This window comes from Grammomys surdaster, unplaced genomic scaffold (assembly GCF_004785775.1).
Source record: "Grammomys surdaster isolate TR1022 unplaced genomic scaffold, NIH_TR_1.0 125985, whole genome shotgun sequence".
Classification (NCBI taxonomy): Eukaryota; Metazoa; Chordata; class Mammalia; order Rodentia; family Muridae; genus Grammomys; species Grammomys surdaster.
The window spans coordinates 69,294-84,914 of record NW_021620801.1 but is presented as its reverse complement, the minus strand read 5'-3'; the positions used below and the strand labels follow the sequence as shown (position 1 = coordinate 84,914).

The 15,621-nt window shown below is 44.0% G+C and overlaps 1 protein-coding gene across 1 annotated transcript in view; it reads left to right on the top strand.

The window, feature by feature from the left end:
- Window positions 1–15,621, top strand: part of LOC114609850 (ecto-NOX disulfide-thiol exchanger 1-like) — a gene marked incomplete at its 3' end in the record, with an annotated part of 132,724 nt that overhangs the window by 56,086 nt on the left and 61,017 nt on the right. Inside the window, exons 3-5 of the mRNA XM_028754244.1 lie at window positions 5,204–5,377; window positions 6,533–6,739; window positions 9,878–10,111. Of these exons, the coding sequence (XP_028610077.1) occupies window positions 5,204–5,377; window positions 6,533–6,739; window positions 9,878–10,111 (615 nt within the window). The remainder of the gene's footprint in view (window positions 1–5,203; window positions 5,378–6,532; window positions 6,740–9,877; window positions 10,112–15,621) is intronic.

Below are 15,621 nucleotides of genomic sequence, written 5' to 3'. Positions count from 1 at the left end.
TAGAGTCAAGGAATTAGCAATGATTAAGAAGAGAACAGCATCACTGAGGTAAAATCTTCTGGGGAGTGTTTCTGAGAGCACAAAGAAGCTATATTCCAGAGATAGCCAAATTTGTACCTCATTCTGCAGATGGACTTGGTAATATGTAAGAATCACCCAGGTTTTACTGATTTTGAAGCCATGAAGGGGTCATGAAGAGTAGCTGAGGCTTGATACTGTGAGAGACCAGGAAAGGCAATTGGTGAAAGTGCAGCCACAGTTGCAATTGATGGCCTAGGACTGAAGGGGTCATGCAAAGGAGTTGAGGCGCACCACCATGAAGAGAGCCTGTGAGAGGCTATTGGTAAAGGCTAATTGCAGTGGAAGAACCTAGTGTACTGGAGATGCCAGTACCATGGGATGACCACCACAAACAGCAGCAACAGTAGAGTCAGCCTGAGCCCAGAGTGCTACCAAAAGCAAAGCTGGAAAAGTGACTCAAGCTCTTTGGAGCAGCCCACATCATGTGCTCCAAGATCCAAGATGTTGGAACAAGAAGGTGTAAGTTGAAGTTGTCTTGGATACCCCAAGATGTTAGGAATGCCAGAACCATGAGTTACCTGCCCAGGAAGCTGCTAACAGGGAGTGGAACCAGCCCAAGAGAAAGAAGTTGTTGCAGTCAACAAAGATGAAAAAGGAGTGAAGATCTGAAGACTGCTTTGACATCAGACATGGAGGTGCAGAGTTTAGAGTTTACCCAGCTGGTTTTTGGTCTTGCTTTTGTCTTTGCATTTCCATATGATGTTTTGGAATGGTAATATATCCTGTGATGTTAAAAATATGTGATCTGCTTTTTTATTTCAATTTTAGAGGGAATTACAGTTAAGAAATTGCGTGAATCACAGAGGAGACTTTAAACTTTGGACTTTCAACATTGTTGAGACTGGTATAAATTATGAGGACTTTTGGAGTTGGATTAAATGTATTTTGCATTGTGCTATAGCTAGATATACCCCTCGCAGACTCATGGGTTTGAATAAGCCTATGGGACCAGGGAGTGGAATGTGGCAGTTTGAAAATGCTTGGCTCAGGGAGTGGCACAATTAGGAGTTGTAGCCTTGTTGGAGTAGGTGTGGCCTTGTAGTGTGTTGCTCTGGAGGTGGGCTTTGAGACCCTCCTCCTGTCACCCTGGAAGACAGTCTCCTCCTGGTTGCCTTCAAATCAAGATGCAGAACTCTCAGCTCATTCTCCAGCACATACCTGCCTAGACACTGCTATGCTTCCCACCTTGATGTTAAAGGACTGCACCTCTGAACCTGTAAGCCAACTTTAATTAAATGTTGTCCTTATAAGAGTTGCCTTGGTCATGGTGTCTCTTCATAGCAATGGAAACCCTAACTACGAGATAGATAAATAATAAATAATTATTTATTATTAAGTAATAAAGTCTTATAAATAATGTTTTCTTTAGAAAGAAATGAAGGAAGGCAGACAGACAGACAGACTAATCCTTTCCTCCTTTCCCACTCATACACAGAATCTCAGATCCTTTAAGGTCCAGCATAATTTAAGCGTTAATTCCTTTCTAACCCCCCCCCCAAGCCGCTGCACTCACAATGCAGATCTTATTAAACCTCATAGTCTCTTCCTCTGGATGCCTCAGAAAAGGCAAAGTAACTCCTGTTACATACTAAACATTCTGCTCAGGAATACACTGTCTTTTGTCTCCATTTCTGAGTATTTTATCTATTTGGCCTCGAGATAGAAAGCAGACAGATGTCTGTTCTGTTCAAACTGAAGGCAAGCGCCAGCACCAGGCTCCCATCTCATTTGTGGGGAACATCTGTTTATTATAATGCACAGGGGTTCGAGTTTCAGGGTTTGCAGTCCTGAGATCCTCTAGCCTTAAATCATCCCCAGTTGGCAAACAATAGGGAGGGCCAGGCCAGGAGAGAGGCAGATAAACAGAGGAAGCCTGGGTAAGGGGTGAGATTAAACAAAGAGCACAGACAGACCAGCCCCCCTCCCCCCTCACCCCTCCCCACTTCCCCTTATTGGCTAATGCACTCACCTATGGAAGCACTGATTTCAGTGACTGTGACATTGAGACCCTTTCTGCCCTGGCTCTTCTTGATGGTTGTCATCTATATTAGAAGGTGTGTGTGTGTGTGTTTGTGTGTGTTTGTGTGTGTGTGTATGTGTGTGTGACACACACATTCACACACACACACACACAAAAGAGTTCCAGAGTCTTGGAATGCTATTGTTGTTTCAAGGGATATGCCAATCAAACCAGCCTGTCACAGTTTAGGAAAATTGACAACCAGGGCCATAAAGGAACTTTCTAGAATGCCTTCATGACAGCTTTGTAAGAAAGTATTAATTTTAGCATTTGCACTCAGGCCTGTTTTTAAAAACACAGGTGCCAAACACCCAAAATGTACACACACACACACACACACACACACACACACACACACACAATTTTACAGGTACATTTTCAGAACTAGTATCCTGTATTCAGTGACTGAGGGCTATAGCGGTACCTTGCACTGGCAGCCAAATTTGGTAAAGCATAAGGGTTTTCCCAGTAGTACTTGTCTTGAACATATGAAGAGGCTCATTGAGAAGAGCTGAGGCTTGGCCCCTTGAGAAGCCAGAAGAGGCCCTTAGTGAATGTGCAACCTTCTTTAAAATAGGAGCAAGCTATTAAGCAGTGCTCCTCCGTGGTCTCTGCATCAGTTCCTGCCTCCAGATTCCTGCTTTGAGTTCTTGCCCTGATTTCCCTCTCTTGTGCACTATAAACTGTAAGATGAAATAGACCCTCTCCTCTCCATGTTGCTTTTGATCATAGTGTTTTATAACAGTAATAGAAAAGCAAATAATAAAGCAATGAGTCTCACTGGGTCATTTTAAAAGAGAACATTGAAATTATCATATTTATACATTTTTAAATATGGAACCAGACCTGGCCCTTTTTCCAACTCTTGTCATTTGTCTGTTTCATGATGTAGGATATTTTACTTAAATGATTTAAATGTCCATTTCTCTGTCTATGAGATGTTATGACACAATGATATCTTATGAGTAATTTATGGATAACCATTTCGGGTCTTGTCCTTGTCCATTCTAAACTTCTATGCCTTTTCATTATCACTGTTCTGAGCCCTGGTGTCACAGAATTCTAGAGTCCTGGTACGCTGTTGTTGTTCCAAGGGATGCCAGTAAAAGCAGCCATGTCACAATTCAGGAAATTGAGAACCAGGGACATAAAGGAACTTCCTAGAATGTCTAAATGACAGCTTTGTAAGAAAGTGTTTTTTTAGGTTTGCACTCGGGCCTGGTTTACATGCTGACTATGGCCAGACCAGGACACTGGGCTGTATAGATCAGGGTTACCACAGCTTGGGCTGTTCCATCCATGAAGAAATGGACATGTCTATGGTAGCTAGAAGACTCCCGTGGCCTCCCATATATTCAAGTTTCTTTATAAACTCCATCTTTGCTTTTGCTGTTGGGCTTGTCTAACCATGCAGCACAGCTAAGCAAAGATTAAAGCCTTACAGAGGGACAAGACATCTCTGTACATGAGAACCCACCAGGTGAGGGGGACACAAAGGTCAAAGGGTAAATATCTAAGAAGAGGCAGGGAAAGACAGGAGATAGAGAGGTAGTTTAATTTTTTCTTTGCAGAGTAGTAGAGGGTCCCCAAGTCCTCCCTCGGTGTGACTGTGTATCTTGGAACTTTATCTTATCAGAGTTAGTGCTGTTTTCTACAGAGAGAAAAATCCCCAAGAGAGGGATGCCCTGTCTTTATATACAGTTTTGAAAATACATTTGTGGTTAGAAAGGGCTTACTTTATTTGATTTTAATGATAGATAAATCATATCCATTTGTCACACACTAACTGGTGCTTTAAAGTTTCTAAGTGTATATAGGATTCTACACTGTACTTCTATGAATTCAGTTTTTATTGTTGCTGGTTTTGTTTTGTTTGGGGTTGGTTTGTTTGTTTAGATTTTGCCGTAAAGCAATTGGTTGTGTTTGTAAGCCTGGCGCATTGCACTTTACCTACATCTAGAACATCACAGTTGCTAAAAGCCCCTTATTTTTATTTTTGGCTAGTACTCCTCTGTCCACGCGCCACAGATTCTCAGTACCTCCATCTGCTCATACATCTGGGTTGATTCCCCATCCTGGCTATTGTGACTCGCTGCCGTGCGCATGGGGGCGCAGGTGTCTCGATTCATTGCCTTTGGATGTGTACCTTCTAACGGGATCACTGGGCTCATGAAAGTTCTGGTGGTTACTGACTTTATTTATAATGGCTGCACTTATTTACACGGGACTCTCTTTGTTCTTGCCAACACTCATTATCTTTTTAAAATCTCGGTATATCACCTTTGACATTATTTGCTTCGTTGTCACACTCAGAAATCAATTCAGCATTTTTATATGGAAAATCTATCCTCTTTGGCTCTGTTTAGTTTTGTGGTTGTTTTCGATACAAGGTGTAAAAATTTTAGAAGGGTGGGCCAAATGTTTATTGATAGAATAAAAGAAAGAAAGTGTGATTATATAATAGGATTCAGAAATATATATAGCTAATTTTACACCTGCATGCCTCTAACCCAGGCAGGGCAGTTATACTCACTCTTTCGTGTCAGGCTCTTCCCTTAGGAGAAACGTGCTAGGTGGGACCTAGGTGATCATTACAAACCATTTTCATATAAATCAAACTTCCCCAAACGTAGGTCACTTGGGCAAGAAGGGACTTTTGATAAAATTAGGCTGACAATTTGATTCTCTGGGCACGTCGATGTCACATGTTCTTTCCACACTCTAAATCATAAGGCAGTGTAAACAATGCCCTAGCATTGAGGAACAGAGAACTGCATTTTCAGTAACAGCAGAGCTTCACGGCACATGGTTTCACGCTTTAATATGCTGTGTTCTGTTCTGTCGCGCTAATATTTTAAGTAATATAACTTCCTTTTTGTAGAGTTGTAGGTTCTACATTGTATACTTTCTCTCCTTTACCCTTCTAGAATAGCTTTCTGTAATACCACATCACTTTCTGTAATACTACATCGCATGCCAAGAGAATCTCCAGAGGAGGAGGGAATGTAAATTCAACCAATCCGTGTGAGATGTTAACACAAACAGAACCGACAATGGGGTGAACGATGTCTAGCCAACACATTGTCTTGTGTGCTTTTGCAGACTCAATCTGCGTGCCAGGCTTCGATCCAGGCCTCAACATGATGACTGGGATCACCCCCATTAACCCGATGATACCAGGCCTGGGGCTGGTACCGCCCCCACCTCCAACGGAAGTGGCTGTCGTCAAGGAAATAATCCATTGCAAAAGCTGTACTCTTTTCCCCCAAAATCCAAGTAAGTGGAAGTGAGAGGCATTTGCTCATCTTACTACTTTTTATTTTGAAATAGTATTGTGTTCATTTTCAGACGGGCGACGTTCTACCCAAGGCTCTGTCTCTCCATTAGAACAGGTACACAGGGATATGTCCATGCAGCTGTCCAGCCACTGAATAAATACCGTGAAGCCAGTAGGCTCTGAGAGTTGATTTGGAACACTAAGACTCTTTCCTGTGTGCAGTGAACTAGCATTTTCTGGAAAGCATTGTGTGAAATCTATCAGCTTCTCTATCCACCTTCACAAATGGGAGAAAAAGTCTCAAGTGTGTCTTACTAGATAGAACAGTGAATTAATCTGGCAGGTGGCAATTTGGGGGAAAGGTGAGAGGCGGGAGGACTATGCATCTCAGAATTTCTGGGCCAAATCATGTTCACTTGAAGGACCTATATATTTGATTAATTTAGCCTCTGATACTAAGTTTATAGGCCTAAATAGCTGGATTTTTTTATAAATTCATATTAATAAGTGTTGCCTATTCGAACAGGACTTCTCAGGAGATAGCTGTAGTAATCTACACATAAACTAGGCAAAATGTTGTGACAGCATGCGCTATCTTTTCATACAGCCTCCTCAAAACTTAACAGTGTGCTCATTTAAATGTGAATAATAACCAGGGCTTTTTCCAGACTCAGCATCTTTGCAGCCAGGTAAGTATTGTTGCATGCTCTCGTGGGCTGTGTTTCCCTCCTTCCACGGGGCCGCCCCTTTATCTGGCAAGAAGACAAAGCAGCAGCAAGCCAGGGCTTTTCATCATGTGTCATTTCATCGTGCTTTGTACTTGTGACGCTCTCTCCCTCCTCTTTTTCTTCTTCTGGGTGTCTGTGTATGAAAGAGAAATGAAATTATGCTAACACGTGTTATCTTTTTCTCTGGACAAGCTCAGCCACTCTGTGCAGAAATGAACAGGAGAAATAAAGGTTGGGAAGGGGGAGGGGAGAAGATCAGGAAACATGATGGGGGAGGGGTAACAGTGGGGATGGGGAGACATAAGTTGTTGTAAAAATTGACAGTGCCTCAGTCTGGAGAATACTCTGCAAGTTTAACTTTTGCCCTGTGAACCTGGTAAAGAACCAATCGATAAAAGACAAAACTCTGTTTCGTTGTGATATTAGATCTTCCACCTCCTTCCACAAGAGAACGACCTCCAGGGTGTAAGACTGTGTTTGTCGGAGGATTACCAGAAAATGCTACGGAAGAAATTATTCAAGAAGTCTTTGAGCAGTGCGGAGATATCACAGCCATCCGAAAGAGCAAGAAGAATTTCTGTCACATTCGCTTTGCAGAAGAATTCATGGTTGACAAAGCCATTTACCTCTCTGGTACCTCACTTTAGAAAAAGGGGGTTTGCCCGGCATTCTGTCTTGTTTTTTGATGTTTCTCTGAGCTCCTTCCCTTTTGCCTTAATGCACAGTAAGTCCTGGTAGTTTGGGGGCTGGAGAAGGAGGCATTCACCTTTCAGCTTGGCTGCCACGTGTTCTTTGTTAAGCCTGTGCCTCTCCACAGGCAGGTTTGCCTACCATCCAGTCTTGAGGAATTCCACAGAGTTTCTAATTAATGTTCTCAAGTGCGTATTAGATGAAAAGCAGTATTTTGAATACTGAGGACCATTATTATTATTGGATGTAATCCTCAGGGGGACTAAAGTACTCTCTCAGAATAATTTCAGTTTCTTAAAAATGCATCTACAATCTTCACCCCAGGGATAGTGAAGCAAGATCCCCTCCTTGCAGGGAATGTGTTCCAGGGCCTCTGACAGGCCCACTGTCCTCACACACTTGGTAGTTCAGCTGCCTGCTCTACCATCAATGACCTTAGGACCAGGGTTTAGGAGAGCTTTACAAATGTGAAAAGGAAGCCGAGTGCTGCCTTCTGCTCCATGGGTATCTATCAGGAAAACTAACCAAAGGACCCTGAGGCTAATGTTGACATGGGACTTTAGAAGAATTTATTTTGAGATTCCCCTCACTGCCTTTTGCTCCTCCTCCAGTGACATTTGTGCAGACTGCCTACCTAACTCTGAGCAAAAGTAACCTGGGGTGGCAAAGAATCAAGTAAAACAGATGGGCTCCACCCTCAGGCTTTGCTGATGTCTGCAGCCAGTCTCCACTGCCAGTTCATTCTGTGTGAACTCCTGACAGGCCGAGGTTATCTCAATGCCTCAGAGAGCTTCTTGCTCTCTGAGAGATCTAGAGAATGGTCAATCCCTTACTGGACTTAAGCTCTCCATAAGGAAACAAAGTCTGAACATTCCACAGTGGAAATGAATAAAGATATTTCACAACACACACAGCACCCAACTGTGGTCTCCAGGACCACTGGGGATCCTGGAGAGAGTAGGGCGTGGCTTTCCTTCTCCCTAACGGAGATGATCTGTCATACTACTTGTATCTGTGGGTGGAATAGTCAGTTTCCCAGCAGGACTCCTAGGTGAGGTTAATCACATGGATATGAAGTGCAGTATGAGAACCTCTGGGTGTCAGACTGTTCTTAACAAAACAAGCCTGGTCAGGATAATGGACAGATGCTTCTTTCTCATCACTGCCTGCCTGGAAATCTGGGTTCTAGTCACTACATTCAGTCAAACTATTACTCATCCTCCGTAAGTCAGTAACTTCATCCCGTGTGACTGAAGAAGTGGGTAGGTGAATGTCCTTTTCAACACTAACACAAGTCACCTTTTAGACCAAACAGAAAATGCAGAAGATGCCAACAAAGATGAATAGTGCCAAATACAGACATATGGAGGGAAATATAGACAAACTCTGACGCTTCTTGATAGCTCTTTTGAAGCAGGAGGAAACACAGGCCCCACCCACTTCAAGCCTTCACTGCCTGGGTGCAGAGAAGTCTCCAGCTTTGCTAGGGTGGTCTCTGCAGCTGAGGTCTGAAACCCCAGCTGTTGGGGGAAGGGGCAGGAAGGAGAGAAAATTACCCCGCCCCCTCGTGTAATCTCCTGCAAGCCCAGCTGGAAAGGCTAATTTTAGGAGCACTTTCACATTTGAGGGCCAGGCTAAGTTTAGCCTCCGCCTCATCAGAGTCTTTTAAGGCTGTAATGATGATGTTCTGATGAAAGAGGACCAGAAATGTTTTAGGGAGTGATTCTCTGGAACATGAGCGGAGAAAGTTGTTTTGACCAACTCAGACAGCTGGCCAGGACACGACCTGCTGATTTAACTTTCCACAGCCCACCACCATATTCCGAGTCAGCATTAATTCCGCTCACGTGTGAGTGGCTATTTGCATCCGGGATGGGTACTGTTCTGTCTCTCCTATGCTGTTGAGACCTGAAAGAGTTCAATCGGATGAGAACAGTAGCAAGCACATTTGTAACTTGTAAAAAGTGTTAAGCGTCCTGCTGTGGGGGGGGTGGGGGGGAAGAGGGGAAAGTCAACTTCCGGGGAGGTTTTGTGGGTAGCCATTGAAATGGCCAAGGATAAGGTGCAGGCAGCACTGTACAGCACAGCTCTTCCCAGTTGCATCTCATTTGCAAAACCCTTGCAAGACAAGGGTGCTTGCTTTTGTTCCCTTCCTGGAGCAGCCCCTGCCAGGTATGCTCCTGCTAAGACCTGAGTTGATGTTGTGAATATCTGAGTACTCCAAACTGAAGAACAGCCTTACTGTCAATTCTTCTAAATTTCAAGTTAGGCTGGCTGGCAGTATCCAGTCCTGTGTTGACCTCTCACAACCTCTCACACCCCTCAACCCCAACCACTATAAATTGGGTAACTAGCAGTAATCCTCCCATCCCCCTAAAGATCCCCCCCCCTTCTTTCTGGTCTAGCTTTGTGCTCATGTACAAGCCTCTTACGGCCTACAAAGATTGCGTGGACAATTTGTGTGGTCATGTGGGCTGGATAAGGTGCTATGGGACCTCTTGATTGAAGGTAACATATTCTCCTGCATGCCCCAGAGGATAAGTGGAAATAAAACAGTGTTGCAAAATTGCAGGGGTAATTGTGGCTTTGGTAGCCGCAGAGAGAAACCCAAGCGGCAGTGTTTGCTAGGGGAATGAAGCAATAGGCTCCGAGTAAAGTTATGAAATTTACTTTGCAGGTCCCTTCAAATATCATAGATGCTCTTTGTTTACTCATACCCTGCCTCTTTGAAAAAGAATTTAAGAGTGCATATGAAATAGAGTTATAGAACATTGAAAACAAAAAGCAAGACCCCTGGAAGCCAAAGGGAGGAAGGAGTGGCCAGGATTTAGTGCTCTGTTGGTGCAGCAACCAGGTTGTGAGGTTCCCTCTGGGAAAATAACTAGGGGGCAGGGGGTGGGGTATATTTACCTCCACATCTGTGCTTCACGATTAACTCTTTAGAAGGATACTTGCTTCCCACCTCCAAGAGGCAAAGGTATCTTCTCTCTGGAGGCCAAAGACAGAAGAAGTGCATGGTTGCTTAGCTTGTGGGGCACGTGTCCCCTGACCCAAGGTGACCTGGCTTTCCACTGCTTCTAGGCTACCGAATGCGATTAGGGTCGAGCACGGATAAAAAGGATTCTGGCCGCCTGCACGTGGATTTTGCCCAGGCCAGGGATGACTTTTACGAGTGGGAATGCAAGCAAAGGATGCGTGCCCGGGAGGAGCGGCACAGGCGCAAACTGGAAGAGGACAGGCTGCGGCCTCCCTCACCGCCCGCCATCATGCACTACTCCGAGCACGAAGCTGCCCTGCTGGCTGAAAAACTGAAAGGTAAGGGAGTGGGGGCGGGTAGGGGGGACTCCCACTGGAGCCCTCACCTTCACCTTAGCCACCAATTGACAAAGGAGAAAAGGAGATCTCCAGATGCCAGATTCCTGTGTGTAGTCTCTGCTGCAAACTCCATGTGAGTGGGAGCGAGCTAGGATCTGCAGACACCCCCTCCACCCCACCCCACCCCCACTCCATCATCACACTAGGGACAGAGCCATTGCTGTGTCAGAATCTCTGTATGAAGGTTGGAAGGGCTGCCATCCCCAATCCCAGCAGCAGCCTGTGGTCCCCAGACTGTGCTTAGTGAGCCAGGGCAGTGGCCTCACCGATGATAAGTTGACATTTTCTAGTACTCTCTGAGTTCTCTGGACCGTGTAGGTCCGCTAGACACTGAAAGCTTTCCCAAGACATCTTACACACGATGTCTAGGGTTTGTGGAAAAGAAAAGAGAAATGTAGACAGGTCCCCTGTCTTAGAGGTAGAGTGGAAGGAACCCTTCTCACACGTACAGTTGAGTAACAATAGTGTGTATGGGGGGGGTTGCACACATGTGTGTCTGTGTTGGGGTCTAGGGCTAATAGTGACCAAAGTGGATGAACTGAATGACATCTATTTTATATGACTAGCTTATATCTTATATGACTGTTTTTATGACTGACATTTTATAGGCCAGTGGTAGGTGATCAGGACTCCTGAGGGTGCTGGCTACTGACAGGGCCATAGAGGGTCACAGTTGCCACAAGTAAATGAGTGACTGCCAGCAAAGCCTGGGTGTCGAGCAAGGCATGTGCGACGAGCTTTGAGAATGCCAGCAAGTGTAACCAGAGCAGGGAAAGGGGTCAAGAATACCTTCACATGGCAGGCAGGATTTGAACTTGCTGGGATAAACAAGAGGTCTCTCTCCTAAGTTAGAAAGGTTCACAGAGGCAATCTAGCCAGAGCCCAGAGCCCTAAGAACAAAAATGTGAAAAGGATTTGGTGTGGGCACTGTGATCCTAAAGCAAGGTGACGCTGGAGAGGGTCTCAGCCAGATGGTGAAGCCCCGAGGCTATTGCAGGGTTTGGTTGCGCCCGCCCGGTAAGAAGTGAAGAGATGGCTTCATGGATTTCTGAGGAAAGGAGAGGTGTGATTGGTTCTTGGTGGGAGTTGGGGTGGGGGTGTAAGAGCCTACCTCATGTATTATTGGCAGTGTCTTAAATGGATGGGACGGTCTTACTGAAGAAAATCACCAGTTTTAGGAAGATGGGAGATGGCATTCTATGCTTTATCTAAAAGGCAGGGTATAGCCTTCTAGCCATCACGTCTGTCAGATCTAAGGACTCCTAATTAGCTATGCTTGCCTCTGAATTGCCTCTCTCCAGCTACTGAGTACTACCTGCTGGCTTTCTTGGTACCTGCCCAGATGCTCCAAGAAGGCCTCATAATATAGGCATAAATGTACAAACAGAGGCTACCCCTTCAGTGAGCAGCATATGCAATGTAAATTCAGCCTAGAAACCATTATGAGATCCCAGAATGAGAAAGAGCAAGACTTATAACCAGGAATGCTCATTGCAATAAATTCTTTTTTTGTAAACATCAAGTGAATTTGGTGGTACCACCCTGTGGTCCCCTTGACCTGACTGTGTTCCAGCCCACGTAGCTCAGCCCCTAGAGCGTGAGATTCTTAAGATGGGTTCAGTCATGGCTACACCTTAGTTCTGTACTGCACAGAGGGATTTCATGAAGGTCTGGCATCTAATGTTAATGTTATTTCTATGAAGCCAACATCAAAAGTGCCAATTGCATGTATAAGGTACATGGCATTTGCCTCTACTTTTGGAGGACAGCAGATTGGGATGTCAATTTGCTGGAGTAATTTGTGAGCCTTGCCATTTCAAAAATGTATATTTATATAGATGAGTATAATTTGCAGAATTCGGAAGCTGTGCCTTTGCCAAGTACTGTGTGATCCCTTGAGGAGAGAACAGATTGGAAATTTTAATAGATGGCTCTTACAGTAGAATGAACTAGCTGCAGATACATCTTAGGCAAGAGTCAGGTAATATCAAGCTTGACAATTTCAACCCAAGCACAGAGTTTGGAATATAAACAGCATTTAATTGCTTAGGAAATTGGCTGCCTCCAAGAGGAAATCCACTCTCTGCTCCTTATGACACTGTAAAGCTAGGCAGTGGGAGTCAAGGAAACTGTTTCCCTGAAGATGATTTCATTGATGCAGGGATATAAAATTTAGTCAAGTCGGAAGGTACAGAAACCTGTGTCAGAAGGAATCTGAAAATACCTAATTGGATTTGATTTTTTTTCCCTCCTGTGAGAAACCTTGCCATCCTAGGTTTATTAGATATTTTCCTCCTATTTTATACCATACTTGTTTATTCTTGTAATTTAGTTTTGAAGATTATCCACATCCAGCAAAATCTGTATCAATCAAATCTTTATTATGACCTACAAGGCTTCCTACACAGTTAGGTGCACACAGTAGGTGTTGGGCACATTAATTCCTCTCTTCTCCAAGTATCTGAATCTGTGGGCATCTAGCATTTCTGGCCACTAGAGCTCATTTCCAGGCTGGAAATGAGAGAGGTGATTATGTTTAGCCTGCTGCCAATCAAGGAATAAGTATTTTACAAATACCCGACATTGGGTACTAGTGCTAGGCACTTGGGGAAGAGAAAACACCATACCAGATCCTGCCTCATAGAATCTAGGTAACTTCTTGGGTGATAAAAGAAATGGCTAATCATCCAACATAGATAGAACGGTGAACTATGGTACGTATAAACACTATTAGCAGCAGTGTGCATTATGGAGAGTGGCAACTGCAGGATGCTTTCCCTAGACAGACAACCAAGCTAGTGATGTCACACGTGTGAGAGAAGGGGACATCTTTGGGGATCACATCTCCCCATTTGCCGACTGCCTGACTTCCAGAAGCCGGAGGAAACAGTAGAGTTGTAACTGTGCAGTGTCTAAGGCAAAGAGTCGCCAGCCATAGGTTTCATTAATACAAATTCTAAAACAGAAAATCAGTGGGCACCCTGCTGATTAAATAGACATTGTTGTGAGACAATTCAACTTAATGAAGACTGACTGGGAAGTAACTGTGCAGAGGCCTGAAGTTTATGGCATGGCTTTGGGAGAGCGAGAAGGAGCTCAATAGCGCCATAATTACACTTTATTGGAAACAGTGGCACCAGACAGATGAGATAATGAATTCTAGTGTTTCTAACATGGGCCGAGCAGCCCTGAAGGGGCCTAGGGTCTGGGCCGCACAAGGAAGAGATTGATTTGACCACGAGGAAGCATTATATCTTCATTCACTGGAGACTTCTCTGGCAAGAACATTTTAAAAGTTTTTCAGTACTTTCTCTCCCACTTGGAAAGATGCACACAGTGTTTCATTATGAAGACTCTCTCTTTGCATCACGTGAACTTCTGACCAAGTCCTCTAACCAATGTCCTTGGGAATCTCCTCGTATGTCACTGAGAAGTAAGACTGTGCTCATGATTTTCAAAGGGCTAGGCTCACATTTGCATAGAGTATGGCTGGCATCCATTGGTAGGTGTGGAAGTGTGGCTGGCACTCTGGAGATGCTTGTCAATATTTATGGTTCTATGAAAGTAAAAATCAATAATGCTATGAGCCAAGTGGACATTCCATTAGCTAACAGCCAGACCTCCTTCTTCAGGCAAGGAAAATACAAAGCAGAGGGAGCCTCCCTGAGAAGCATTTGGGGGGGGGGGGGTGTTATTGACCTTCATGGAAGCAAGAGAGGCCATTTCACTTAGACATTTTCCTTGGCCCTGCAGGGGGAAATAATCAGTACAGTTTTTTATTGCCCTCTTCGTTTGCACATTTTAGGAGCACTGAGTAACTGAGGAGATTGTGTTGCGGCACAAGGGAGCATTAACCAATTATGTAGCCTTTATATGCTGTTCTGGTTAATGGGTGCACAGTTAAGCACCCAAAAAACCGAAGACTTCTGTAGGTCAAATTTTCCTTTGAACCAGTTTTAACATTTTACCACATCTTCATTAATTAATGAGTTAAATGACATTATTGGAACATGCCCAGTTTGTATTTGCAAAATGGTCCTGATTTCTCTGCCACAGATTGTTAACCCCAGAAGTGCACCTTTTCGAAGGCATAGTGGACACTATCATCACACCCAAGACTCCCAGCCTGCAGAAGGTGGGGGCGCTTGGTAAATTTTAATCAGACTGGTATGTGGATAATGGTGGGGGAAAGGTGCCAGACTGATGGGTAGTTTTCCTTGCTCTTGTGTGCTACCTGGAGATTTAGCCCTGGATTTCAAAACAACATGCAGATCAAAGCCAGGCTGTGAGCATAGGATAAGAAACTTAGGTGGGCTTTGTGCCTTTATTTATGTCTGGGTCTATAAAAGAACACTAACAGAGCTTCCATGATTGAGCAGAAAGAAAAACATTCAGAAGATATTCCACAACACTTTTTACCCCTCTAAGAAATAATCACATACTGATTTCTAGCTATGATGGTAGCTGGAAATTCCTCATGTAATTCACTTTACGAAGATTTAAATTTCTACTGAACAAAAATCCCTTGCATTGTTACAGAGAATTATTTGCACTGTTCATTTCCACAACTTATGTTCTCTCTTCAGAGCTGTAAAATAGTCTAGTCAAAAACAAACCAAAGAACACACCCCAATGAAGGCAAAAGTGTGGAGCGGGTTGGCTGCTCCATACCCAGTATCCCACTGAGAGGATCTGCATTGATCTCTATGCCTGTTTCCAGGTCTTAGGTAACTTTTCTCTTTCCTGTTCACAGTGACAATTATTCTTTTATTGAAAATGGGGATTTAGAGACAGACACTTGCAAAGCTCATAAAAATCACATCAAATCCTTTCAAATTTCTCTTAAATTTTAGTTACTACTTTCCATTTCAGGTTTGTGTTATCTCTTAACTTAGCTTAGCATGTAACTACTTTACCTGGCTTCCCCCAAATCATTTCTTGCAGTGTGTCTGAGACTTCCAATTGCATATAAGGGGTGAAGTGCCGTCACAGGTGGGGGATTCTGAGAAAAGCTAAGTCTGTGTGTTTAACAAGCTCTCAAGGATACTTTGGCTTGCAGTCTTCGAATAGCAGGTTATCCTGTTGGTGATTTTAATGTCAACTGTGTAGCAGGTGCTCACCAAACATGAAGAAGAGGTCGCACAAAATCAGAAGTAACCAGACATAGAACAAGATGGCATAGATTCAGCTGGGGACACTGAGAGACAAAGGATGGGAATCATAATTACTGACTTCGCCTTCCAAAGCTAGCAAATTGGTATTACCTCCCCCAAATTACACATGCTTTCCAAAATATCTTTAACCAACTGAGAATCCACTTAGATATTTGACTGTCATGAGTACTCTCCAGTTCTCTTAGAGTGTCCAGCATCACTAGAAACTTTTCTCCTCTCCTCTCCTCTCCTCTCCTCTCCTCTCCTCTCCTCTCCTCTCCTCTCCTCTCCTCTCCT